The sequence below is a fragment of the Rhineura floridana genome, chromosome 18, assembly GCF_030035675.1.
Source record: "Rhineura floridana isolate rRhiFlo1 chromosome 18, rRhiFlo1.hap2, whole genome shotgun sequence".
NCBI lineage: Eukaryota > Metazoa > Chordata > Lepidosauria > Squamata > Rhineuridae > Rhineura > Rhineura floridana.
In genome coordinates this window covers 29,644,068-29,668,104 of record NC_084497.1, presented here as the reverse complement: position 1 = coordinate 29,668,104, position 24,037 = coordinate 29,644,068, and the positions used below count along the sequence as shown (strand labels likewise).

Sequence of the window (24,037 nt, the reverse complement as noted above, 5' to 3'; positions counted from 1 at the left end):
CCCCCACTCTCTGGAACTCCCTCCCACAAGATCTCCGGCATGCCTCTTCCCTAAATGTATTCCGTAAAGCCTTAAAGACCTGGCTCTTTCAACAGGCCTTTGGGATCTCCGGGGAGGGTTAATTACTGTGACTGAAATGCCTCCTACCCTGTTTTAATATTGTTGCTGCTGTATTATTCTCATACTGTTTTTTATTGTATTATTGTATTTTATCTCATTGTGTTTTAACTGTTTTGTACATCGCCTAGAGTGGCCTTTGGCCAGATAGGCGACACAGAAATTAAATTTATTATTTATTACATTCATTCCAAGTTATTTGGGGGGCAATTCTAGGTATAGTGAGCCTTCATCCCATATTCACCCCAATTTGCCTGGAGGGTATTCACATGTCTTCCCATTTTATCATGTGCTCGTCCAACACTTGTCAGTCCATCTCTCCACCACTTTCCAAAGTGCGAAAAGTAAAAAGATTTGCTAAGCTGAGGCAACAGAGCGCTTTAATCCGCTTTATTGTGCCAACCTGAAGTTCAAGTATGTGTTCGAATCTGTCTCGCAAAATAGCAACAGTTTAGGTGTGGAGAACCTTTGGCCCTCCAGATGTTGCTGAACTACAACTCCCATAATCATCCCTGTGGCAAATGGGAGTTGTAGTTCGGCAACTTCTGGAGGAGGGCCAAAGGTTCCCTGCTCCTGGTCTAGAGGCACCCTCAGGCTTCAGAATACATACACAGGAAAACAGGATTCCATAGTGATAGAATTGACCCAACATTTTGGAAACTAGATCTGGAAGGGACCCAAATGCTGTCAGTAAAGAGGCCTTCTGCCCAGGTCTAACCATTGGTTTATCCAGCCCAGGCTGGTCTACTCTGACCATGGGCAAAAAACTAGAGATTTGCCAGGGATTGAGATGGCGACCTCTTGCATGCAAAGCATGTGTGCCCAACCACTGAGCAAAGATATTTCCCTAGAGACTGTGCAAACCATTATTAATAAATAATGATGACATATAATAATTAGGTTGTGTCCAAGGTGTCTGACCGAGTAGACCCCTCTGAGTAGAACAGTAGTTGGATACAATCTATTGTTGTTGTTGTTGTTGTTATGTGCCTTCAAGTCAATTACGACTTATGGTGACCCTATGAATCAGCGACCTCCAAAAGTATCTGTCATGAACCACCCTGTTCAGATCTTCTAAGTTCAGAGTTGTAATAATATTATCATTAGCAGTGTTTTATTATTTATGAGATTTCTTACCCGCTTTTCACAATGAGGCTCCAGAAAACAATTTAAAAATACAGTATTAACAAAAGGTATAACAAACTAGGGTCACAGGAATAGGGTGGGTCCTGAAAACACAAATCTCAAGTGTCAAAGGACAAGGTGCAGAGGTGTGTCTTCAGCTTATGATGGAATCTGTGCAGTGAAGGTGCCAGGCGCACCTCTGTGGGGCGGGAGTGCCACAAGCTTGGAGCTGCGACAAAGAATGCCATCTCCTGGGCCACCAACACCACCCCAAGCTTGTGAGGGCGGTGGAACTACCAAGAGCCCCCCTCCTGCTGATCTTAACACTTGAGAGGGTCTGCAGGGAAGGAGGCAACCTTTCAGATATTTGGTCCATTTCAGGCTTTCTCAACCAGGTGCCCCTCCAGCTGTTTCAGACAACTCCCATCCATTCGCAGGTCGGGGAAAAGCTGATTCAGGGTCTTCATGTGCTCTCAAAACTTTTGCACGGTGTCACGCAGCACGGCATGACAGGGCACCGACTCAGCCAGGCACTAGGAAGCCGGGAGGTGGGGGAGAGAGAAGAAGATTCTCACCATGTTGGGGAAGTAAGCCATGGCTTTGCCTTGCTTGTCTATCCTGAAGAGGGCTGGAAGGTCGATGATATGCTTCTCTTCCACACCCAGCTCCTTCTTAAGGATGTCTCTGTTCCAGTCGATGCATCGCTGGGGAAAGTTCAGGAGGGAACAGGTGCAGATTTAGTGACCTCAGATTACTGGCATTGCAGGAAGCAGAAAGTTTGCACCAGCATTTCATTGCAACCCACCTTCCTCCTCCCTCCCTGCCTCCCCCACCACCAGAGATGGTTTCCACTTCTATTGCCACCCCTCCTGTTCACTTCCTTCACCTTGCGCCCCTCCCCAAAAAGGACAGAGACTGTGAGGGCAGACATACACTTTGCTTTTTCAAGGCATCTAGGTAAAAGTCAGATCCTGCAAAATTAATCGAAGTCCTGAAAAGTACATAGAGCTGAAAGAGGAAGTGGGAAAGAGCACCCCTCTTCCCAACTTCATCCTTCAGCTCTATGTATTTTTCAAGGGAGAACAATGTATCTGTTACAAACACCTAACGGCCAAGGGGTCTCAGAGGCTTTGTGTACACTAAGGGGAGACCTCACAGGCACCATGACCTCACAGGCAAGCCCCGATGTAGAGTATATTAAGGACACCAGATTTAAGTACGCTTTGATTTTATTTATTTATTTATTTTGACAAGGACGTACCTGTACATACTGATTCTCTTGCATCATAATCTCATTGGAGAGGACCTTGTTGATGGTGACGCGTTTTGTATCTGTGCCGGTGTACCCTGAAAGGACAAAAGGCAGAGGAAAAAACAACACATACCTCACTCCCAAAAGCCGCTCGTGGGGCTGGGTGCAGTGGTGTCACTGCTTCCGTTTTGGGGAGAAAGTCCCCTAATGTTATTGCAATCGTCCGCCCCCAGAAAACAGGGCATCTTGGACCAGAAATGCTTCCAGCACAAGAAATAGGTGTCATGGCAACACAAGGGGAAAAAACAGTATCTCACAGCAGAAGGTAAAGGGGTATTTTTTGGGGGGGATGTTATGGGGGGCTATGGATCATCTACAGAGGGAGGCAAGGGCTTCCAAGCAGATAACTGGAGTCTACAAAATTGGTATCATTGATACTGAGTGGCAGCAGCTCTCTGGGGTTTCAGCCCTCCCGCGCTGACTGAAGGTGTTGTTGAGGATTGAACCTGGGACCTTCTGCATGCAAAGCAAGTGTTCTGCCACGGAGCTACGGTCCTTCCCCCCAAAAGAAAGATTGTCGTCCTCAATGGTTCTGAGTTTAAATAGAACGTAAGCAGAGCCTGCTGGGTCAGGCCAACGGCCCATCTAGTCCAGTAATCCTGTTCAACAGGAAACTCACAAATGGTGTCTGGCCATTGATCCATCTAGCTTACTACAGTCGACACTGGCTGGCAGCAGCGCTCCAGAGTTTCAAGACAGGGGCAGTCCCAGCCCTGCGCTTAGATGCCGGGGACTGAACCTGGGACCTTCTGCCTGCAAAGAAGGTGCACAGCGCTTCCCAGAACTAAGGAGCCAGTCCCAGACAGCAGCCAGGACCTGCAGGCTCTGAAAGAAGGTTGTCCACCTCCCTTAATGGCTTGGAAAGTGTCATGATTTATTCCAAGCTGGCCATGCTGAGCCTTCGTCTCTCTTTTTTTTAAAAAAAAAAAAAAAGGAGAGGCGGTGCAGCTGTTAAGACAGTAAAAACATTCACAGGATGTGAAGGCGTTGGGAAGCTCGTGAGAGATCTTGACTCTCCGGCTGCTGCAGCCAGAGCCTGGCGCCTGGGGCAAAGTTCGCCTCCATGAATGCAGGGTCCCTTGGTCCCTTAAAGCACGCCTGAAATCCATGGGAATCGTTCGTGTTGTCGAGGTGTGCCAGGCACCAGAGTCTAGAGCTACAAAATGAACCACATTGGGGAGAATGCTCTGAACCTCAAGACACGCCCTGGTGGCTCCAGACAGTTGAGGAAGTAGAAGTCTGGTGTTCAAGGCGCCCAGTCTCTACAGTCTAGATGAGCATGGTAGATCACCTGCTTGGGTAGATCCACCAAAATGCCGACCGTGTGGGGAGGGGAGATCCTGGTACTTCTGTAATGCCGCCACTGTTAACGTGCACAGCTCCTAGTGTCTGGGGGATGCATTTCGCACTTGGCAGGTGGTCCCCTTGTGGGGCTTGATACAGCAGGGAGATCCGATTCTCCCATATGAGGTGGCTGGATGATTTACAGCCAGTACCCACAAGGCCTACCGCCACCACAAGCATCCAAACTATGGGCCCTTCCTCTCCGTTCCTTAGGATGTAAGATGACCGCAGCAGCCGTCTTTGAGACATCTCTGTCTCAATCCTCTCCCCACCCCCAAGCTGGCAAATTGGTGACATGATCCGCCAGGTGTGTCTGCAGGGGCAAAACTCTACAAGCAGAGATAGGGATGGAGAGGTCATCATCAGTTCTCTCAATTTCTCATTTTTTCCAATCTTAAATTCAGTTCCCTGCATTTCTGTAGCAATTTGGGGTGTTTTTTTTAGATCCTCAGGAAAAATTTGTCAGCTTTTTAGTGTGAATTTCATCTAATAAACACTTTTTTGTATACAATTCTGACTAATGAATACATCTTTGCAAGCAATTTTCCATAACGTAATGCATTTTTTGTACATTATTTTCATCAATATATTCATTTTTATGCACACTTTAAATGCATTTTTGCTCGGCGAGAGAAATGCATCGCAATATTCAAAGGGCAAATTTCAAAGGACGGCTGCATTTTGGTTCGTGGATTGTTTCTGAAAATGCAAATCAGGGACGTTCGCCTGTAAAAAGTGAACCACCCTGAATTCCTCCCCCACCCCTGGCAAGAAGGCAAGACTCAGTTCCGTACCTTTGAACATGATGGCTTCCCCATGACCTTCCTTCTGCTTTTGCCGGAAGAGCTTGTAGCAGGCAAAGGGGCTCGCCATCAGCATGCGGAATTGCTGGGAGGAGAAAAAGGGTGGAAGGGACCAGGTAAATTTCAGAATGGGGGCCGGAGTACATGTGAAGACCAATAATAATAATGATAATGATGATGTTAATAATAATAATGTATATAAAGATTATTTAATGTATATAATTATTTAATGTCTATAACTGTAATTATTTAATTAAATTATTTAATGTATATAATGTAATAACCATTATTATTATGAACAACAACACTATTATTGTTATTATGGACCAATTCAGAACTCCCTTCTCTGTGAGCCAGCATGGAAAAAATATTTGTTCAGATAATAATATCCAGTGCTACTCCTGCTCAGATGGCTCACATGGCTAACTTAGGTCCATTAACTTCAGTGGGTCGACCCTGAGCAGGACTTAGTTGAATACAACCCAATGCACAGCATACAATGTTGTTTTGCAGAACCCTGGTGTTTTATATACATACGTTTCTAAATAAATAAATATTACTTGGAGAGAAAAGAAACAGGGAAGAGAAGGGGGAAAACAGTGATAAAATCACATATATAATCGTCATGCATCTGTCATCTCTCTCTCCCTGAACTAAACCTCAGCGGTGCTGGCTGAAGCTGGTGGGAACTGAAGTCCAAAACGCTTGAAGGGCACCAGGTTGGTGAAGGCTGTAATGGGTTATGTTTTCCTGCACGTTTACTAGGAGACACAGTAAGCATTTTTGCAAGAATTTAGAAACTACTTGATATAGAATATCTAAGCAGTGAACAAGAGTATGTAAAGATACAAAAGAGCATGTGCAATTTGGCTCCTCCAGCTCAGCCCCTCCTTTTTTGCTCTAAATGACTGTTGCTCAGCCCCCCAAATAAAATCCTGACAATAAATCCACGGAGCTGCCCACCTTTTTGCCAGGGACGGGAACAAAGGTCACAATCTCGTCCATGTGGCCCACGGTCAGCCAATCCGAGTAGAGCTCTACCGGCGCCTGGACTTGCTGGGCATAGAGGAAGTCCCGGACCACTTTGGTCATCCTTCGCCCCCCCGACCTGAAAAGGGTTACATTCCCCCATAAAAGGAGGAGGAAGAGGGGGGGAATGGTGTGTTAAAGCAGGGGTTCCCCAACTGTGCTGAGCAAGCTTCTTTCTGGTGGTTGGCATCAAAGGTTCATACTAGTTTCGATTTGCTTCTTGTGTTTTTTACAATCGTGTTTTGTTGCATCACCTTTTGACTCCTACGGAATGCAAATGGCTGCAATACAATTTAAAAAAGATTCAAGAAATGAAAGAAGCAATAAAAATGCAATTTGAAAAGCGTACAGTGCCTTACAGTTGCCGCAACAGGCAGAAAAATCATGGAAGAGCTCTGCCAAAGACCCCTCAGTGATTTTCAAGTGGTCTGTGGGAGAGAAAAAAGTCTGGGGACCACTGGGGTGTGCAAAATTGGAAACATAATTATATGGCCACCTCTATAATTCGGCAGAGCGAGGCATTTGCTGCAAGTGGGAGATATTAGAGGGCGGCAGCCACCGCTCCCCCCCGCCATTCCCCTCAGTTGGGGTTCAGAGCCACGTCTGCCACATGCTCATCCCTGACCCCCTTAAATTAGCCTACTGTCCTCAAGGAGGGGTGGAGGACTCTATTCCCACTGCTGTGTCCAAGTGAGGCTCAACTGCTTGTCTAGCCAGCTTCGGTACACTGAATGGAGCGAGGGGGCATCTTGTCCTTTGCAGGACCATGTCTGGGCTGGCCTTGCATATTGGTCTTTCATATTTTTGTCAGTTATTTCCACACACAGCTGCCTCTTCCCCATCCACTGCTGGCAGGTGGCCCCCAGAATGCTCCTGAAAAGGGAACACGGCCCTCGGGCTGGAAAAAGCTTCCCTGCCATTGTCATAGAGGATCACGGTCAATGATGTAGGTGCTAATTTTTTTTTTTAACCAGACATTCAGGTTGTCTAGGGCTGCATCCAATGCTAGCCCTACTCAGAGGACCTAACTATCTTAGGTCCATTAATTTTAATGGGTCTACTCCAAGTAGGATGTAGCTGGATACAGCCCCTATTTTCTGAATGGGTTTCCTCAAATCTCTTACAAGGGGAAGCTGCTTCCAATGAGGATCCTCCCCAAAGGGTACTCCTTTCCATTGACAGTCACCGGCGGGCTGACTTCCAAATTTCCAAAGGAGTCCAGACTGGTGACCACTTCGAACAGGGGCTCCCTGGTCACATAGCCAAAATCTGGGCCCTGCGTGTGGGGGAAACAGACAAGAATTCATGCACCCAGTCACAGAGAGTCTACTGCAAACAGTGCTCAAGGCCAGCCACCCACCAAGCTGCACCCAGTGGCTGGGAGAACTTGCAAGGGCCTATAACAGTGGTCCCAGGCAATGGTCTGAAGGCACTTGAGGCCAGCTCCCTGCTGAAGCTAAGCAGGGTCAGGTCTGGTCAGTGCCTGGATGGGAGACCGCCTGGGAACCATATGTAAAGCTGCCTTGGGTTTCTCTCATGGAAAGAAAGGTGGGGTAGAAATGTAATAAATAATAATAATACACTGACCGGCAGCAGCTTTCCAGCATTTCAGACAGGGAATGTTTCCCTGCCTTACCTGGAGATTCTGCTGGGGATTGAACCTGGGACCTTCTGCATGCCAGGCAGATGCTCTGCCACTGAGCTGTGGCCCTTCCCTTAAGACATAAGAAGCTTTGATTTGGATTCCTGCACTGAGCAGGGGGTTGGACTTGATGGCCTTATAGGCCCCTTCCAACTCTACTATTCTAGGATTCCTTATACCAGACCCTTGACCCATCTAGCTTAGTGTTGTCTGCACTGACTAGCAGCTGCTCTCCAAGGTTTCAGTCTTTCCCCAACCCTCCCTGGAGACGCTGTCGGAGACTGAACCTGGGAACTTCTGCATGCAAAGCAGGTGCTCTACCATTGCTAGAAGTAAAGCAAGACTCCAGTCCTCATGGCTCTGAATATAAGACTGGTTTAAGCCGGAATATAGGAAACTGCTGTATACCAAGTCAGACAATTGGTCCTTCTAGCTTGGTACTGCCTACACTGACTGGCAGTGGCTTGGCAGGGTTTCAGGCAGGAGACCTTCCTAGCTCTACCCGGAGATGTTGGGGATTGAATCTGTGGCTTCCTGCTAGGGATGGGAAGATCCGCCAAGTTTGGTTCTCTCTCAGTTTCTCATTATCCCAATCTTATGTTCTGTTCTCTGCATTTCTGCAGCAATTTGCAATTAAAAAAAATATTCATGAAAATTCTCCATCATTTTAGTGCAATTTTCTCCTAACAAATACAATTTTGTAGGCAGTTTTGCTTAATTGCACATTTTGGCAAGACGTTTCTCTTCAAATCATGCATTTCTGTATGTTGTTTTCACTCCTGTATTCATTTTTATGCACACCTTCCTCTAAATATGCATTGTTGTAAACATTGGTTGCCAATCCGCATTGCAAAATTTGGATAAGTGCGGATATCAAAGGAGGGCTGTGTTTCCGTTCTCATACTGTTTCAGAAAGTGCAGATCTGCTAGATTCAGCCTGAAATGTGAACTGAATCAAATTCCTCACCCATCCCAGCCTTCTTCATGCAAAGCAGGTGCTCTGCACCCAAGCTATGGCCCTTCCACAAACTTCCCATAGAAGCCACCAATTAAAAAAATGTTTCAGCACCCAAGGAAATCACTCCAGGCAGCCTACTCTCTCTTGCCCGAGAGAGGACCCAAATGGCTCCTGCCTCGATCTTGGGCGTGGTGGAAAGAATGAGCACAGAACCTGTGCTGAAAGCTCGTCACCAGCAACTGCTGGGAAGAAGGAGCACCTGTCTTGCATGGATAAGATGTCACAGGTTCAAGTGAACGCCAGAAAGATATGCAAGTGGCAGAACGGGAACAAGCCATTTAGTCATTTAAAAATCCCTGCTCAAAAAGGGACAAAAACACTTAGAGGTTCATAATTTCAGATATAGAGGTTCATATTGTTTATATAAAAAAGACTTCCATTTTTTACAGAGCGTGGAAGTGGTTATTTTCATTCACATATGCATCTTCTTACTACACACTTCTCCCCAAACATGCGCACTGTTGTCCACCTGTTTTGGTCGAAGAACTCCACCGTAAAATTTGCAGAAGGGTGAATCTCGAAGGATGGCTGCATTCCAATTTGTGTAGTGTTCTGGGAAGGGTGAATTAGGTAGGTTTGCATTGAAATGAGAAGCAAAGTTCTTCTGCATCTCTAGTGGTGGAACAGGACATGCAAAGACCATTGCAGGGTTTGCATTGTGATATGAGAGAAGAGGAGAGGTTGCTCTTGGTTTAAGAGCCACTGGCCTGTAATGGCCATGAATCTCTTCCCACACCTGCCAGGTGCCTCATCCCCCAAACAATTTAAATATCCCCAAATTATGGGTCAATGCAGAGGCTGGAGAAAGGCAAATAATGATCAGGGCAGGAAAGATTTAAGATAGGCTTGTGGGAAGGACACCAGAGAAAATTCAAAAAGGATCCAGGTTAAAAGGAGAATGCACTGGGGGAAAATGGCCTGGCAGTAAATTAGGCTGTTTGAACCCACTTTGCAAGACGTAATCCCATCTCCATGATTAAGTTACTGGACGGTGAAGTGAAGGGCATCTTGGAAGGGCCCTGTTCTTCTGCCAGAAGATACTTTGGAGATTGCGCCAACCAGCCAAGGAGCAGCAGATGGCAGCTTGACGTCTTCATCCAGCAGCCAGGAAGGAACTGTGTGCCTCCCAACGCCCTGTTCCTTGGGCAAAACATTTATTTTTCCTTAAAGATCTTGTGGGCTTGGAACGCCATGTGGTCAGGAAGCCATTGGAAAAAGGAGGAGCCTTGCTTGGATAACGTTACAATAGCTCCCCACATGAATTCTTCCCACCTCTAACTCACAAATAGATTTCAGAATGACTCAGTATATTCATTTCAGTGCCTTAATCCTTCGTCATTCAGTAATCCTGACCCAACACCCAACGAGGCAGCGGCAGGTCTGCTCTTCTCATTCAAGGATATCTAGGGCGGCCTTGTGTCTGACACCAATCGTGATGTGTTCTTGTGAATTCATGGTATGGAGACTGCAGAAGGGACCAGTGTGACAAGTGCATTTCTGTAATTATTCTGAAGGAGAAGACAGCACCTTGATATCTTGCCGAAAAGGGATTTACCAGGGGAGAATTGGGTGGTGTTTTTTTTAAAAAATGGACATTTTATCAATTGTCTAGGTGAGATTTGGGGCCTCATCAGACAATCTGTTTACTGAGCCTTCATCCTGATTTGCTTGCCCAGTCCTTATGCAGAGACTAGATTTTATCCAGAGTTTATTGAGCATTCATCCTGATCTGTTTTGTGGGAAGATTATACGACAATGAGCATCCATCCTGATTTGTTTGTGCAGTGCTTACACCTCTTCTTGTTAATCAACAGTTTATTCCACACTTCTTGTTGTTGTTTTAAAGTGGATTTGTAGGGATGGGCAAGTCTGTCAGTTTCAGCTTGTCTGTCTCTCATTTTTCCAACCTTAAATTCAGGTTTCCACATCAGTTTGCAATTTGAAACACACACACACACACCTCCTCTTGAAAACCCATCAGCATTTTTAGTGCCCATTTCCCTAATCTGCACAGGTTTGCATGCAATCTTGCCTAATTTACACATTTTTGCAAAGCAATCTCCCCTAATATAATGCCTGTTTGTATGTTAGTTTCCTTAATGCATTTATAAGCACACTTCACCCCAGTACATCCTTTGTTTTACACAATACTTGGCTGAAGAAGTAATTGCACTGCCTGAGAGTTGCTTTTTATTTTTAAACTTATTATAGTTTCATAGTCTTACAAATTGTTTAAATATTTTTTTGGGGGAAGGGGAGGGCCAACATCTCCATGCAAGGCCAGGAAAACTGCCTGCCTGAAATCCTGGACAGCTGCTGCTAGTCAGTGGTGACAATATTGAGCTTGATGGACCCTCATGGTCCAGACCATTCTCTTTTACTTTTCTAGGTGCTTTCTCAAGAAGTCACAGAATCAGGCATTACATGCATATTTTTTTTTAAAAGGAAAGCAAAAGTAGTTGGCTGTTCCATTCACCCATGTTGCGAGATCCAACAGGACAGGAGAAAGGAATTGCCACATGGAGCTGGGTGCCACTTGTTTGAATGAGGCAGGTACCTGGTCTCCTGCCTCTTGTGGCAGCTCTCTGGGTCATCACAGGCCACGTTTCCATCTTGTTTATGCTGCACTTGGAATGCACTTGGCAAAAAAAGGAAAAAAGAGGGGCATTCTTTGGTGCAGGCAGATGGCACAATTTCTGGTTGGCGCAGTGGGAAGAGCAACACTGTCATAAAAATGATTTATGCAGGAATGAGGATGTCTTGGGTTAGCGCTTTGGCTTCTGCTTACTTCTCCTAAATGTTGGAGGTGCAATTAACTCTGGGAGGTGCGAGAACGGAGCCTTCTTTGCATATCACTCTGCAGTTCCTCTTCCTGCCTTCCCTCACGACCGACTGCTTCCGAGGCCCAGCGGAGGAGACTTCCTCTTGCACCATCTCACACCAAATCCATAATATCTCTGATAGTTAGAGGCTTGTAGATACATGCATTCAGATATTGCAAGAGACCCATACGAGCTCATGATGAACCCCACGAGGTGGCGAAAAGGATCAGCAAAGTTACAAAAACACTGCTTTAAAAAAGACAAAGGTTTTATCGTGGCAGCAGAAGGCTTTTGTGGACAGGCCTATGAAATCTTCTGCCTCAAGTAAAGCAGAGTTCCACTAGCTCCAAAATCTCACCCTGGCATTTTCATCCAGCTTGTTTTGGTTGAGGAAAACCTGAACTGTTACCAGCAGTTTAAGGTGCTCCTCCTCTAAGTTCTTATAGAACAAGGGCCACACTACCTGCCAGGGATGGGCAGAGCCCAGAGGCAAAAGTGGGTGGAGCAATGTATGCAAATGTTACCATAGTACAGTAGGCTAGTTTTTACACACGCTCGCACATCCCTCTCCGTCCAGGCACGCAAGAGACACTATCAGAGTTCAAGGACTCTAGCAAACACACTCAAGGAAGATGCAAAGCAGGGCTACTCCTCAAAAGGAGAAATTTGTTTTCGTGGTCAATATTTTAAAACTTTGTGTGGCAATGAAGAGATTGGCAACTGACCATCCATATTTCTTGGGGACAGCCTAGCTGAAATGCAGTTTTTCTCTTCTAAAAGGCCGCCTTGTATGATATAATTTTGGGGATACAGTTTTTAGAAAGAAACTACTTGGAGCCTCATTTCAAAGTCCACAGAGAGCAAAGGAAATGTCAAGGGCCCTCACTTGGTATATAGCAGTTATTTCCATGATGCGTCCTACATATGAATGTAAATTCAACTGGAGAGCTACATTCCTCCAATACAAAATGGCAGCCATGCTTCCAGCTTTGAACGGAGGCAGGGGAAAGGACTTTTCATTGGCACTGTTTGACTTTTCTTCCTTTGCTGTTGCCCTCCAAGAGATCAATTCTCTCTAGGGCACAAGGGATAAGCAGCCGAATTAAGACCTGGAATTTCTAGGAAACAACCTTAAAAACAAAAAGGTCCAGTTCCCTCTTCCAGCTCGACCATCGCAGGAGAACCGGTTGCTCCACGGGCTTCAGCCAAGTCTTCCTACGCAAATAAATTAATTCTCCCGCATCTCATTTTCCATTAAGCTGGCCCCCAAAGGCTTACAGAGAGACACACGCTTTGCTAGTGAAAAGGAGTGGAGGAGGGAAGTTTGGCTAAAGTGTCCCTTCTGGAAAATGAGATTGGAAAAGACAGGAGGGGGATTAGAAGAGGCTTCAAAGCAAAACGACTGGAATATAATATGCTTAGCCACTCCAGAGTCTGAAACTGCTCTTCTAAATGCTATTAATTTTGTTGTTGTTTAGAGGGGCGAGATAGAAGAATAACTATCTTCTCTTTGGAAAGAAAGAGCAAAGAGATCAATGTGGTGTTCCTTTCCTGCATGACAAATCTGGGACTGCTTGTTCTCACTCGAGGCATGATAAATGACAGATTTTGCCACATTTAAAAGTGATTAACCTTCTCCGATGTGGACACGTACGGTAAAGGAGTCGGTGCCAACAGTGTCTCCAGTTACCAGCAACGCCGCGGAAGCAGCAAGGAGTGGCACCGGCCAAATGCTGGCTCTCCCCCAAATTTTAGGGGCACAGAGATCTCACGAGAGGTTCAAGCGGGTGGGGGCAGCTCTGCATCCCACAGCATGAATCCTTACTTGGGGCAAAGGAGGCTAAGGGCTGCCAAGGGCTGCCCCCCAGTCTGGAGGCTTCTCTGATCAGACTGCTGGCAAGGGCTTCTGCCTGTCCTTGGCTGACATTGCCTGATGCAAGCTACTGGGTCCAGCTACAGGGAGAAGGCTTAGACCCCTGACTTGTTCTTGATGCTCCAACTCTAGGATGTCCTATCCCTCAAGTGAGAAAGTCTGGGTAGCCCTTCTAAGCTGCCGTGGATCCAAAGGGCAAGGGTCACAGCTCTGTAGCAGAACACAAGCTTTGCATGCACAAGGTTCCATGTTCAGCCCTCAGCAGCATCTCCAGGTCGGACTAGGAGAGAAACCTGTCTGAAACCCTGGAGAGCCCCTGCCAGTCAGTGTGGACAACACTGAGCTAGATGGACCAAAGGTCTGACTCAGTGCAAGGCAGCTGCCTATCCTGTTTAAGTCAGCCCTTCGTTCAGAATCATGAGGGCTATAAGCATGCTTTGTTTTTTAGGAAAAGGATTATAGTTCCATGGCAGAGCCCCTGCTTTGCATGCGGAAGGTTCAATCCCCAGTGGCAGCATCTCCAGGTAGGGCTGGGAGAGGTGACTCCTCCAATGAAAACTGCACAGGGGCTCTGGGGAGACGAGTGGGGCTCGGCCTCCATCATGTGGGGTCAATGTTCACGTATTGCCACCTGCTGCCAAACACCTGAGGCTGCAGAGCCAGGTCCTTTGTGCCTAGAGGATGGGTAGCCAGCATGATGCTCTCCAGGTGTTGCTGGACTCCAACTCCCATCAGCCCCCTAGCAACCAGCATGGGCAACGGCCAGGGATGCTGGAAAATGGAGGAGTTCAGCAACATCTGGAGGGCCGCGGATGCTCCTCATGCCTGTGTGATGCCACACTGAGACCAGAGGAACAGGTTACCCAGAGACACAGAGGCTAGAAGCATTTTACAATTTTATTGAAAAGATGCTTTGACATTTTAAAAATTTGTTTTAATTGTGTCTGCTGACCAGGGCCTCTTTAGGAGGGAGGGTGGTATATCAGTTTACTCAATACTGTAAATAAAAGTGTATGGGGTGGGGAGGCCGCTTTCAACCTTCCTTCACACATGAGAAAATAAAAAAAGGCTCCTCTTACCAAAATCTCTTTGACGGCGAAATGTTTAAGGCCTCCGTCCCGCGGAGAGTCCAGGACCACTGGGAAGCCCTTGTGAGGTGCATGAATGTAGCCAAATTCAATTTCATCCTGAGGAGGAAAGGAGAATCAACAAAGACTACCAATGTGTCCCGTGCACCACAGACGCGTATCTTTCCTTGCTAGCAATGGTTGCTCTCCACATCTCATTTTTTTCCAATCAGATGCCACAATTTCTGCATCAGTTTGTGATAATTTTTTTTTAAAAAAGGTCCTCACCTAAAATTGGCATTTTAGTGTGCCTTTCTCTAATTGTTGTAGGCAAAAAGTCACCAACAATTTCCCCCGCCAACATGAAATAAATTCTCTATTTTAATGCACATTCCTCCTTAATACACACATATTCTCACACACGACTTTTGAGTCAGAGGACTGCACAGCAAACTTTGGAGAGGTACAAGTTTTGAAACTCTGCTGTGTTTCAATCCACATGTTGTTTAACAAAGTGCAAATCTGGTAGATTTTCATTAAACCAAACCAAATTTCTTCCCTGCCCCTATGTAACAAGGGACTATTTTATAACAACAGCCCTTGAGGTATTGCTTTTCCACAATTAGCTGGAAGCATAATTAAAATGGGGTTTTTAACATGTCATGTCATGTCACTTAATAGTGAGCTGCATTAACTTGCAGTGCCTTTCCCCACAGCCAGGAGACTTCTGCAAGGTCTATTCCATAAGTTCCATTCAGCAAAAAGGCCCTAAGATCCTAAGAGCAGCTCTGCAGTTGGATCAGGCCGAAGAGAGCCCATCTAGTGCAGCATCTTGTCCTACAGCGGCCCTCTCTGACCACATTGGCACCATACATCTGAAGCACATTTAATGCACATGGCTTCCTCCAAAGAGTCCTGGGAACTGTAGTTTATTCCTCACAAACCTACAATAGCCAGCACCCTTAACAAATAACAGTTCCCAGGATTCCTTGGGGGGAAGCCACGGGCATTAAATGCATGTTAAATGTGCTTTAAGTTTACGGTGTGGATGGGACCTATGCCTGTCATTCCCCAGCAACTGGTATTCAGAGGCATGCTGTCTCTGACCCTCTGAAATTGATCTCTGGCAATTTTGAATAAAAGTTAAGCGTTCAAAGGTTCTGTTTCTTTCTATTGGTTAGTGATGAATTGCCTGTTGAATAGCCTCTCTGTGAATTGCTCCATGTCAGTTTATTTTCCCACCTGGGATGCGGGGCAGGGGCATGAGGGCAGAGTCTTTAATTCCATTCGTTCATTTGAGTTATTTATACTCTGCACTCCTCTCAGGAGTTCTAAGGCAGCCAACAACATTAAAATCACAACTAATATCAAAATTTTAGAATGAAATGAACAAATAATCACAAACAAACCAGGCAACAGAAGGGAAAGGAAAGAGCACCATGCACTCCATCCACCCCTGAAATCCAGGGGCAAAGGGTGCATCTTTTACTTGTCATCTGAATGAAAACACTGACTCACCTTTCTCTTTATTTTTAAAGTAATGAAACAGCTATTAAAATAGCCATGGTGCCTGGGAACTTTTAGCTGGCAGTGGGGCGTGGGGCTTTAACTTTTTTTCTTTTTAATGATAAGCTACATGGTGAGGGCTTGTCCTAAAATGCAGGGCAGAAATAAAGGGGGGGGGGACAAAAAGACTTCTGCATGCAGAGACCTGCCTCTCAGCTGCGGCCTCTCGGCCCCCCGGCCCCCAACCGCCATCCCCGGCAAGCCGCTCACCTGCATCCACCGGTCTCCGCGGTTCATGTACCTTGAGCAGACGCTTATCGTACAGTTGGCTTTGCTGACCAAGTTGTTGATCTCCTTCAGGAAAAGATAGTTATCCTTCACACTGATAGGGAGGACAAGGTGGTACCATGGTTAGCAGAGATGTCTTGCAGCCTTCCCTAATATACCAAGTTTGGCAAAGCACATTCCCCTAGCTGTAGCACATGTTTGCATGTTTATTTTCTCCGATATACGCCCTTGCTTGTGCACTTTCCCCTAATATATGCAGTCCTGTACGCGTTTCTTGGCTGGAGAACTGTGCTGCAAAATTTGGAGAAGCGTGAATTTCAAAGGATGGCTGCGTTCCGGTCTGTGTGTTGTTTCGGAAAGTGCAGATTGGAGAGGTTCGCCTTTTATTGTGAGCTCCATCCAGTTTCCCCCACATGCCTAGGGATGCCTCTTCCATTCCCCATATCTCCTGCAGCCAACCCTAAAAAAGTGCCCATGCTCGACCAATGGTCCTTCTCGCTCCTTCATTGCCTTATCTGTGACAAATGTTAGATGCTATGTCAGTTGAGGTGAGGACCTGCACCCTTGTACCTTGTAAAATGTCATTAACAGCACTCAAAATTAAGCATTCAAGTTCCTGTGTTCCTATTGTTCAAATTAAACATTAACTATAATAATTATAAAATTGTTTTCATTATATGCCATCAGTTGCAGATGCAGGTTGTCACATCTCCCCTGTTGTGCTTTGCTTCCGGGAAAAGAAAAGAAATCTGCCCTCCCCAAATCATTTCCAAACTGCCACACACGCAAAACCTAAAATCCAGCCCTGTTTTAGAACGCAAAAGCTACTTAAAAATGAAAACAAACACTGGATGTTTTTAAGATCCTGCCTCCCTTCAAAAAAATGCCTCCTGTTAAGTTCCTCGTTGGGGGCCACCTCTGCCAAACTTCATCGCCACCCTTTCTAGGTCCTTACCTGCAGACAAAAACGTTGACCGGTGCCAAGGTGTTTGGGGTCATGATCCACGGAGCAACCCGGAAGACTACAGTGTCAGTGAAAATTGGGGTTGGTGAAATACCCTGCAAGGATTTTTTAAAAAATGCATATAGCTTTAAAATGTACAGTGGTAATGCCTCAATTAGCAGGCACACCTTGGGGTCTCAATCCAACAAACAGTTTGTGCAATAGCCAGGACTGATCCTTAAAAAAAAAAAAAGCAAGAAGCCCCCTGATCAGCTGTTTGGCAGGGAAAGAGGAGTGGGCTAAATCAGCCCCCAATTGGCAGGATTCCAGCCTACACAGACAGGCCCCCCCGCAAACATCCTTTTATTTATTTATTATGCATTCATGATGACTTGCACTCATGATAATATCAGGGTGGTTATAAGCACTCCTGCGTGCAATACTGTTTGTGCCCGCCACGTTTTTGTGGTGGACCTTCCACTTCCTTTCCAATCAGTGCAAGTCCCTGAGTTTCCTGCTGAAATCCTATAACTGTTTACAACACAAATGTTCTGGTTTATTTTTTGTCCTGCTTATGTTGTGCTACAAGAGCGTCCCTCCAGATGGCAATAATGCAAAAGCACTGAGAAAGCATTGCTAAACAACTAATAAAGTGGAACAAAGTGTGGGTGGTCCAGTATAAATCCACCCTTAATTAGCGATGAAAAGATCTGTCAATTTTGATTCTCTGTGTCTCATTATTTTAATCTTAAATTCAGTCCTTCACATTTCTGCAGCAATTTGCTTTTAAAAAAATCCTCATGAAAATTCTCCAGCATTTTAGTGAGAATTTCTCCTAATAAACAGATTTTTGTAGGTAAATTTGACTAATGGACACAAATTTGCAAACCATTTCTTGTCATATAATGCATTTTTGTATCTTATTTTCCATCATATATTCATTTTTGTGCACACTTTCCCCTGATATATGCATGCTTGTAAACACTGTTTAGTTGGCGAATTATATTGCAAAATTCAAATAAGTGTGAATTTTGAAAGATGGTTCTGTTTTGGTTCTCATATTGTTTTGTAAACTGTGAATTTGATAGATTTGGCTTGAAATGTGAACTGAATTGAATTTCTCACTTACCCCTAACCCCGAGTGCACTCTTACTGTATCAATAACATGTTTGCAGAAGAAAAATCGGTCTGGAGGGGGCCTTAATTAGTTTATAAATAAATGTTGTAACCATATGTGGGAGAATTTAAAAAATTGACTGTTTGGGGGGGGGGAGTCAGCAACAGAACGTTGACCAACAGCACAGTTTCTGTGAGAGAAGTGAAAGGTCTGTATGGGTAAGAAGGCTGCCAAGGAAGCGGCAGGTGGCCCTGAGAACCATTAGAGATACGAAACCAAATCAGCAGATGGCTAACAGAAGTTATATTTTTATGCAGCAATAAAGCCATGCCCCATGAGAGTCATGCATGGCATTTCAGCAGGCAAGAGAACATGAGAAGGCCACCTGGCTTAATTTAAAACCAGACTTTTCTTTCACTGGCCCACAATTTATATTGCCCTGGGGAAAAAAAAGGAGGCAGGCACACATCAAGTAGGCCCTTTGTGGCTGAAGAGCAAACAAAGAGAGAGGGGACTTGAAAGCAAACGTCACCTGCCAACTGAGAACTGGCACGTTAGGAGTGTGAAGTGAAGTGTCGAGCTGAATACCAGCAGTTCTTTCTGCAGTTAAACCCAGACCAGTTGCCAGAGGAAGGGGAGGGAGGGAATGCACGCACTACCCCAGGCACAGTGGGAGCAGTGCAGTAACACTGACTTACTGATTAATGTGCACTGCTTGCTGGCTGTGTTGCAGCATAAAAACATAGCTTCTAATAGCCATCTGCTCACTGGGCTGCATATATTTGATTAATACACATCATACTTTCTAGATGGGCTCCATCACTAGCTTCCTTACCCACACAGACCTTTCACTTCCCTCACGGAACTGCACTGTTGGTCAACATTCTGTGGCCAACACTTTGAAGCTTAAAATCAAGGACATATATGTCATTAAAAATGTAATGATAAAGATAATGATAATGATGTTTTTAGTTGCTGTAAACCACCCAGAGAGCTTCGGCTATGGGGTGGTATAGAAACAAACAAATAAATAAATAAAGCTAGCCCAGACCTAATGGGAACTTTACCTGGAAACCTTACCTAACCCTTTAAAAAAAATCCAAATAATTCATTTTTTAAAAAAATAGTGACATTACCCTGCAAGACGTTCATTAATTTATACTTGCTATTAGCATTAAGTATCACAACTGTTGATGAGCAATGTGCTTTTGTTGTGGTTATAATAAAGTTAGTGTTTTAAAAATGCTTGATCGTTGTTTGACAACGTTTGGCCAATGCTCGACAGGCCCATTGACCAAACCGTTTTGGACTGGTCAGATTCGCAGCCGTAAGTGCGTGCCCAAATAATCTTCTGCAACAGCCTTGCCTGACCTGGTACCCTGCAGATGCTTTGGACTCCAGCTCCCACCAGACCCGGCCAGCACAGCTATATGATGCTGGGGCTGATGGGAAATGGAGTCCAAGGTATCTGAAAGGGACCAGGTTGGCCAAGGCTGGTCTACAACCTCGTTAGGGCTTTGAACTATAGTTAATGAGCACTGCAGCAGTGACGTCCGTCTCCCTCAAGCTTCTTCTGCGTGCTAAGCAGACGCTGCGCCACTGAGCTATAGGGAAGGGCCGCAGTTCAGCAGTCGAGCGCCTGCTTTGCATGCAGAAGATCTGCGGTTCGATCCCAAATGGCATCTCCAGGCAAGGCTGGGAGCGTCGCCTGCCAGTCAGCGCAGACAAGCGAGATGCAGTGTGGGGAACCTCTAGATGTCCCTCCAGATATTGCTCAATGCCAACTCCCATCAGCTCCAGCAAGCACAGCCAGTGGCCAGGCAGGACGGGGGTTGTAGTTCAGCAGCATCCGGAGGAGGGCCAAAGGTTCCCCACATATGACCTTGACGGACCAATATCTGACTTGGCGTAAAACAACGTCTTACGCTCTTGTTGAGAGACAGGACCCCTAGGCTTAGTGGAATAGCAAAGCTTCCCCCCACTGGGATCTCAGGTCAAAGGGGGACCCCCTAGCCTAAACTCCTGCCCCATGGTCCTTTACACCTTGGTGCATTGAGCTCAGTGGGGCCTGTCATTGGGTTGTAACCAATGCTAGTCCCCTACTCAGAGTAGGCCCATTGCAATTAATGGGCATGGCTAACTGAGTCCCGTTAATTCCAATGGGGCTTCTCACAGTAGGCCTTAGTTGGATACATCCCACTGAGTGGTTTATGAAGGATAATCTTAAACACCCTCTTCCAGGATGAAAGCGCCTCCCCATTCCTCACCACCCCCACCCGCCCAACCTCTCCCCCTTGCTCCTGGCCAAACCTCAGTGACCGGCTCTAGGAGGCTGGCATGGATGGTGACGAGTCCGTCAAAAGTGTCATCCGGGAAGCGGAGGCCCTCAACGAAGAACTCCATCTCAGCAGAGCCCCCCGTGTATTTCACAACGTGGTAGAGCTTCCCCCGGCCAAGGACGTGGATGTAGCGCTGGCCAAAGAAGGGATCTGCAGGCAGAGGAAAGCAGGGAGAAACACGGTTAGGGAAAGCACAGCTCAACTGTGGATCCCTTCTCAGGACCCTGACATCTTCTGGAACGCCTCTCCTGATATGAACCTATCAGGACCCTTAGATCTTCTTGTGAGACCCTTCTCCAGGATCCCCCTCGGAGGGTGGAGACAAGGGACAAGGCCTTTTCGATCGTGGCTCCTCCCCAGTGGGGTCTGCCTGGCGCCTTCATTGACATCTTTTCTGCACCAGGTAAAGACATACCTTTTCCCCCAGGCATTTGATAGGCTGAGATGACGGTCGTCTGTTATTAGTATGCTGCTGACACTTCCTGCGGCTGCAGGGGGAGGTTGCTGTTGTTCTGTTGCTTTGTTTTTATATATTTATTTTTGTTTATAACGTTGTGAGTTGCTTGGAGACCTTAAGGCAACAAGTGACTAATTTTCTTTTAATATTAATATTATAATATTAATATTAATAATTCTCTGGCATTTTAAAAAAAGACTGGGGTATGGTTCAAGAGAGGCTGGGACTCAGATCTACATATTTGAAAGGAGCGTTTCCCCCCAGATATCCAGGATGTGCACTGAGGAGGTGAAGGCAACAGCTTCCCCTAGCCCAGCTAATTAACACATTAATTGAACGGCTGGCTCAGAAACGAGAATGTCCAGAGTGGGCCAAGGTCCTATAACTAAATCCAGGGGAAGAAGTATTTGGCAAGCTGGCCAAGACAGGGTCTTAGATTTCACCCGGTTGCCAATCTCTCCAATGCCCTTGAGAGAAGGCGAAGAATTGGGCCTCAAGACTCAAAACAAACGGAGTCTGTAAGCCCAGGTAGAAAGCCAGGTAGGGCTCTTTGAAAGGAAACTGGAGCGACAGGGCCGTGCGTGTTTAAAAAGGTTTATCCCCCCCCCAGCATTTTGCATTCAGGTGAACCCAGTTTAGGGGGATCCCCCCTCATTCTTGTGATTGTAATTTGTTTAAACCTTTTTTATATACTGTATTTTTAAATTGCTGTAACCTGCCCTGAGATATTAGGGTGAAGGGTAGAGAAGAAATGGAAATAATAAATAATTATAATACTACAGCTTCAAAAAAACCCCCTGAATTCTGGTACCTGCATGAACTGTGGACATGCAGAGAATCTGCACATATTTGTCCACTGTGGACAATTGCTTTTGCTGCTATTACTAATGGGGAAAAGCATTATTATTGTTGTTGTTGTTATTAATAATAATAATCGTTGTTATGTGCTTTCAAGTCGATTATGACTTATTGTGGCAATGCTATGAATCAGCAGCTATTACTACTGTTATTAGCAACCAGGGGCCTTTGGCTGGCATGGTATGGGGAGGATCACAGTCTTTTTAAAAATACGTGTTTATTGTTTGTGACTGCCAGATTTCCGAAGCAGTGGCCCACCCAGAGGTCTTATGAGCCCCGGGCAAAGATGAAACCCTTCCCCCAGCCTCAAACTCTGAAAGTGGAGGGCCCCTTCTGGCCGCCTAGCAGAAGTTCTTTTCATTACAGTTCCTTTACATCAGAGAGCTTGGGCTTGTGGGGTCCACTTTGCTTTTTATGAGAACCCCAAAATCCACAGCTGGAGCCAGGTGCAGAAGAGCAGTGTGGGGCTTTGGTGGTGGCAGTCACACACTCAAAAGCGTGTGCTCAGTCCAGAGAAGAGCGTCTGGTACCAGAACTGAGCTCCCAATCCTTTCACTCAAAAATCCACACCTAGTTCCCTCCCCACTGCAAGATTTCTTGGGTCACGTCCATGCCATACACATTGAAAGTACTCTTACACCACCTTAAACAGTCCTGGCTTCCCCAAAACAATCCTGGGAGCAGTACTTTGTTAAGGATGCTGCGAACTGCAGCTCAACAAGGGGTCTCCTAACAACTCTCAGCACCCGCAACAAACTACAGATCCCAGGGTACTTTGGGGGGACAGCCATGGCTGTTGAACAGTGGCATAAGAGTGCTTTAAGTGCACAGTGTGGACATGACTTTAATTTCATTAACCAACTTTAGAAAAAGAAAAACAGCCTTTTAGCTGAGACTTTTGCTAAGCAACCAGGAGTAAAAAAACCCTTGCCAATCTGCTGCCAAATGATCTGCACAATCTGCGTCCTGCTCAGCCTTGCTTCAAAGCAGCAGTTCCATTTGTGACGGGGAACGTCAGCTACCGCCCTCCAGCCTGCCTGCCAAATATCCTAGCGTTCTCTCTCCAACACGGGCGGTCCTCTTCACCCCCCACCCTCTCCACTGACCCCTGACACTCCTCATTGTAACCAAATCCAGTTTTTATGATCGGCAATAAAGACAGAACAAGCACACCAGCAGGCAGAGACGTCTCTGGAGGATTAAGAAGGCCAAATGAAATGATGACACCATGACCTTGGGACCCTCAAAATGCAGGAAATGGGGTGTCTTGTTGCTGCTGTAAAATGATGTCGTGCCCAAAGTTGGCTTATCTGGGAGGGCATCACCCACCCACCCTTGCAGCTCTGTTGAAGAGCCAAACGCTCCCCACTGAAAAACCTTGAAAAGTTGACCTTCAGATGTTTAACACCCAGTTCCAAGACAGATTCAGAATCTCTAAATTTCCAGAGGCAACCTTGGCCTCTGCAGTCCTCCTCCTTGTCTTTCTAGTTTGCTTCCCTGGGCCCCATCTGGGCTAAAAACATTAAAAAAACAATTTTGTGTCTGAATCTTAAGTCTCGGTGGTAAAATTACAGAGCAACTTTGTTATGATGCAGTTTCAGTCTTTCATTTTTCCTGTCTTAAGTTCAGTGCTGGACATTTCCACTTTGCTTTGCAATTTTAACAAAAAGTCCTCATGAAAACTCATCAGCAAATTTCTCCTAATGCATGCTTTTCAGTACAGTTTCCCCTAATTTTAGTGTATTTCTGTAAGCTTTCATTAATATACACATTTGTATGCACACATTACCCTACCATATGCATTTCTGCACACATTTCTCGGCTGGAAAACTGCACTGCAAAATTTGGAGGGGTGCAAATTTCAAAGGATGGCTGTGTATTGTTTCGGAAAGTGCCAAATTGGGTAGGTTTGCCGGCAAATAAGACCTGCACCAAATTTCTCCTTCTGCCCTATTAAGCAACAACATCTCAAATGCGGCACTTCTCTGCCATGTACCTCTGAGACTGGAGGCAGAACAGACCCAAATAGTTTTTCAGAAAAGTCTGTTTGAAAAACAGATTGCCAGATCAAATTATCTGTCCACCTCTAGAGCAGTGCTGTCAACTCTGACTGGCAGCACCTCTCCAGGGTCTCAGGCATGAAGGAGGCCTTTTGCACTGTCTGCTCTCCAAAGTCCTTTCTTAATCAAAACATGCCAAGAGTTGAACCCAGGACCTTAAGAGTGCAAAGCAGGCACTCTGCTACTAAGCTACACCTCTGTCTCTAAAGCCAGCTTTGCAAGGGAGTTCACAAAAGTAATGAAGCCCTTGACAATTTCAGCTAGCCATTTGTGGCTTAACCCATGCACACATCCACACTGAGCACCAATTTTTGCTT

General features: G+C 45.8%; 1 protein-coding gene across 1 annotated transcript in view; it reads right to left on the bottom strand.

Moving 5' to 3' along the window:
• PADI2 (peptidyl arginine deiminase 2) overlaps window positions 1–24,037 on the bottom strand; it is a 42,385-nt gene that overhangs the window by 1,382 nt on the left and 16,966 nt on the right. The window contains exons 7-15 of the mRNA XM_061601197.1: window positions 20,317–20,495; window positions 16,902–17,005; window positions 15,929–16,040; window positions 14,165–14,272; window positions 6,855–7,006; window positions 5,665–5,809; window positions 4,693–4,786; window positions 2,504–2,589; window positions 1,818–1,946 (exon numbers count right to left, since the gene is read on the bottom strand). Of these exons, the coding sequence (XP_061457181.1) occupies window positions 1,818–1,946; window positions 2,504–2,589; window positions 4,693–4,786; window positions 5,665–5,809; window positions 6,855–7,006; window positions 14,165–14,272; window positions 15,929–16,040; window positions 16,902–17,005; window positions 20,317–20,495 (1,109 nt within the window). The remainder of the gene's footprint in view (window positions 1–1,817; window positions 1,947–2,503; window positions 2,590–4,692; window positions 4,787–5,664; window positions 5,810–6,854; window positions 7,007–14,164; window positions 14,273–15,928; window positions 16,041–16,901; window positions 17,006–20,316; window positions 20,496–24,037) is intronic.